This window comes from Monocercomonoides exilis (genome assembly GCF_001643675.1).
Source record: "Monocercomonoides exilis strain PA203 chromosome Unknown scaffold64-419423, whole genome shotgun sequence".
In the NCBI taxonomy this organism is placed as follows: domain Eukaryota; phylum Preaxostyla; order Oxymonadida; family Polymastigidae; genus Monocercomonoides; species Monocercomonoides exilis.
This window is the reverse complement of record NW_027150609.1, coordinates 320,029-324,269: the sequence shown is the minus strand read 5'-3', so window position 1 is coordinate 324,269 and position 4,241 is coordinate 320,029. Positions and strand designations below refer to the sequence as shown.

Sequence of the window (4,241 nt, the reverse complement as noted above, 5' to 3'; positions counted from 1 at the left end):
AAATTATAAAAATGAATTCTCAATTTTTCTAAGTTACTAAAACAATTGGAAAAAAATGCTATTCCACGAAATGGGGGGAAAAAATGAAATTTTATTCAAACAAACATAAAAAAAAAAAAAACAAAATATCATTTCCTTTGCTCGGAAAACTGGATTTTACAAATAAAAATCTATGAAAATGTTGACAAAGATAAATAGTTACAAAATTCAACATGAAATGATAATGTTTTCAGGATAAATCGCTTAATGACTGCACAAACATCAGCAGACTCCGTTCGCATTCTTCTAGCTATAAAACATTATGAGTATATAAACAGGCTATCAAAATCAATCTTCAAGTCTGCGCAAGTTTGTATTTGCCGCCAAGCGATTTTAGAAAATCTAAAGGAACGTCCACAGCTTTGACGGGAGTTGGTGTTGATGGCTTAGCAGAAGCCGTGGAAGAAGTTGAAGGAAAGAATAAGCTTTGCTGGGCAGACGACAATGTTTCACTTTTGCGAAATGAAGATGACTCCAGTTTCGGATTTTGTTCTTGCGTTGAGATTTCCTGTTGGATCATCGACGCATCTTTTTCTAATCCTTTTGTCTTATTTGGTGTTGATCTCCTCATTTCGTTCGCAGATTTTGATGAACTCCGATCCAAATCATTTGTTCTACCAACTTCGTCTTCTTTTTCATCATCATCTTCTTCTTCTTCCATTTCTCTCATCAGCATTTCCCTTTCCATTTCTTTTTCTTGCTCTTTTTGGTACAAAACTTGTGCCTTTGCTACGTTCTCTGCAAACCGAGCATACTGCTTAATCACAGGAGAAGCAGCAGCCTCTTTCACTGTCTCCTTCATACGATTGATCGCAGCGTTCTGCTGCTTCACCCGCCTCGCCTCGTCGCCGCTCGCCAGAAGCGGAATGATCTCTCTCTCAATCTCCTCCAGCTTCATTCGCTCTGTCGCATCGACTGTGCAGCAACGCGAGATAATGCGCTTCCACACTGCCTGTGTGGGCGACGGCGGTATTGCTTCAAGTTGTGGCTGCTTGCCTCTGATCAGCTGCTGTGCTGCTTGTGTGGGCGATGCACTGAAGAAGGGCACCTGCCGAGTCAGTGTTTCCCAAAGAATCATACCAAACGTGAAAGACAAAGAGGAAGCGACAGAAGTGTCAGTCAGAGGAACAAGGAAAACTTCTCCTTCTTGCTCCTCTTCTGAGTCGTCGCTGGAGTCGCCAGAATCCTGGCTTGAACTGTTTTTTCCATTCAGAGCAGGTTTCTTCATTTTATCTCCAAAAGCAGCCTTCCCTTTGACATACTGGTGGAAGTCGTCGGTGTTGTGCTTCAGCTTGTATTCCGCCGTCTCTTTTCGCATCAGCGCACTTGCAGCCAACTCCATCTGCTCGTCCAACACAAAATCAAATGCTGTTCGTTTGGCGTTCTTGTCCTTTTCCTTCCTCCCTTTCCCTTTCCTTGTATAGTCGCTGCTCTCATCTGATTCATCATCAGATTCATCAACAACTGGCTGCCCTGCTTTCTTCCTCTCTTTCATCTCTTTCAATTTCCGCTTTTCACGCAGCTCCTTCCTTTTCTCTTTCACCCATTTCTTCTTGTCAAATTCTTCCCCAAACAGATACGCACCTGAGCTGTGAGTGATGTCCGAAGGTGAAAAGCGCGGATGCTTCGTTTCTGGCGCAGAATAGCGGAATGCCTCGAATCCAACATCCACATCTGTGCAGAATGCGAACGCCGGATGCCTGGAAACCCCGCTGCTGAGCGAAAGCTCCATGACATCAGACACAATCGCTTTGTTGATCTCTTTGGTTCTGGCACTCTCAAGTGTTGCTTGTGAAGATGTGGTCGAATTGCGAAGCGGAGACGTAGACACCACTTTTTGAGAAGAAGAAGAAGAAGAAGACAGCGAAACCTCGCTTGTAGTTTGGGGTTTAAATTCATTCTGAACAGAAGCAGCAGCCGACTGACTGAGATGTGACGGTGCAATAGCTACCTGCGCCATCACCTTTTTTTGCACAATGCTTGCCTTTGGCTGGAACGTCGTGCTGATCTCCATCAGCCTCCCGAGCACCGGGCGAAATATCGCAGCGCAGTCGATGATGACGTTTCCGTGAAGATCCAGAAAGATTGTGTGAGGAGACAGGCGCAGGCAAAACATCAGCAGAAGCTTTTCTGAATCGGGCGAAGGCGGCGGTACGCGCGTTGATGCGATTTCTGCAATCGATCCAACCTCTTCTATTTTCCACAGCTTTGCCAGGATGTAGCAAATGCCGCTGAGAAGTTGATGTGCAAAGTGTGGAATGGACGTAATCAGCTTCGTCTTGTGCTCAGCCACTGACTTCAGAAACTGGGACGAAGGGGCATTTTCTAGTGTGCTCACCGCATCACTTGAAGATGGGGAGTTGTGGCTTTGCACTTCCTCTTCTTTGTCGCACCACTCATCCCACTCAATACGCCCATCGTCTGGCAGTTCTTCTGCTGCTGATTCAAAAGCTTTGTCATCTTCATCGAACGGATCTGTGCTTGATTCAAGGCTCCAATCGGTACTAGTCTCCTCGCTTGTCTCGAGTTCTTCTTTTTCCTTTGATTCTTTTTCTTGCAATTCCAGTTCGCTTGCTCCATCTGCGGAAGCCTCCATCGCTCGGCGCTTTTTCATCTCTCTGCGCCTTTTTCGCTCTTGTTTCCTTCTTCTTTTCTCTTTTGCTTTCTCTCTTAGCAAATCGCGCGCCATTCTTTCCATCATTCGCTTCTTTTTGATTTCTGGATGATTTTCAGAACGAACTTTATTCCATTCACACAGCCATTCTACAGCATCACTAACTGCTGCACGTTCGCTGTGCAAATAATGAAAAAGTGAAAGACTTGGAACCAACCACTTTTTTGAAGATGTAGTAATTCTAAATGGTGCTGTACATAAAACAGGTTCATTTAGTGATTTAATAGTAAATGGTGTAGTTGACAAATATAACGCTTGTTCTTGAGATAACACATAAGACTTTGTTTGTTCTAAAAAAGAAGGAGAAGGACGGAGCATTGGTTTTAATTTCTTTGACTTTACTAATGAAGGAACGGAAGAACTTTTATTTATTGAACTAGATATAACTGATTCTTTCGTAAGAATATTACCTTTATTTGATTCGAGTAAATCAAAAGAATTTTTCTGTACAACAGAAGAAGGAAAGCCTCCTTGTTGAAGAGGTTGAACGTTGGATGTTCCATTGGAAGGAAATTTTTGAGTATCTGATTTGACAAAAGGTATTGGAAAAGCTTGAGGTGTTTGTTGATATGTATCATAAACAGCTTTTTGACCAAAACCTTCCTGAGAAGGAGGTGATTGCAATGATTGTAGTTGCGGATTTGGGGGATAATTTTGTTGAAGAAATAAATTTTGTTGGCTAACAGAAGGTACAGCATCTTGAGATCTAATTTCTGTTGTTTCTAATGACCCATCGCTTATATTTGTTGGTTGGATGTTATCAGAGTCAAGATTTCCATTTTGTTCAGGGCGAGATTGTTGCAAAGTTGATCCTTGAATAGTATCTTCGTTATTATCTTCTGGGTGAATCTTTCCTTGCTCATTGCCCATACATGCAAATTTATTTTATTGCTCAAATAAAGTTACGTTGAAAAATCCTGAATATATCAAAATTCAAAAAATAAACTATTCCAACGATTGGTAACAATTTTTATTATGGATAATCAAATTTTTCTAAATTGCTTTTTTATTCAAATTAAAACATAAAAAAAGATCACCAAGCTAGATGGAAAAAAAGAAATGGAAGATAATGGTTGAGTTTTGGAGTGATTCAATGGTGAAAAATACACCATTGAAAATACTTTAACTTTATCAACAATAAAAAAATACTTTGTTGAAAAATAAATGTTTTTTTAAAAAATATGTTGACAACAGTTTCATGATGAGAAATGAATAATTTCCACATTAACAAAATTATTTCATTGTTCTTCAATATATTTATCTTTTTTTTTTTTTACAAACGCAAATCATTTGAAATAAAAAAATTTAAATAGTTATCTCTTCAATATGATTTTTGTATTCCTGAAGTTAAGACAAGAAAAGAAATGAATTTTCAACCAATTTTCTTTTCAAAAATTCCCTCAAATTTATCAACGTTCAGAAAAAGAATTTTGAATCAAATGTTCACAAAACAATCTTCGTAATAATCAGATAGACGAAAATCAAAGGTAAGTGGGCAGATAGCGACCGGTAAAAAGTGAGTGTTTTT

The 4,241-nt window shown here is 39.9% G+C and overlaps 1 protein-coding gene across 1 annotated transcript; it reads right to left on the bottom strand.

Moving 5' to 3' along the window:
* Positions 1 to 3: 3 nt before the first annotated feature.
* On the bottom strand, positions 4 to 3,583 carry MONOS_5696 (uncharacterized protein; the record flags this gene model as incomplete). Its single annotated transcript, XM_067875868.1, has 1 exon — positions 4 to 3,583. One exon carries the CDS (start codon positions 3,581 to 3,583, stop codon positions 335 to 337), a length of 3,249 nt encoding a protein of 1,082 aa, XP_067719306.1. The 3' UTR covers positions 4 to 334.
* Positions 3,584 to 4,241: the final 658 nt, after the last annotated feature.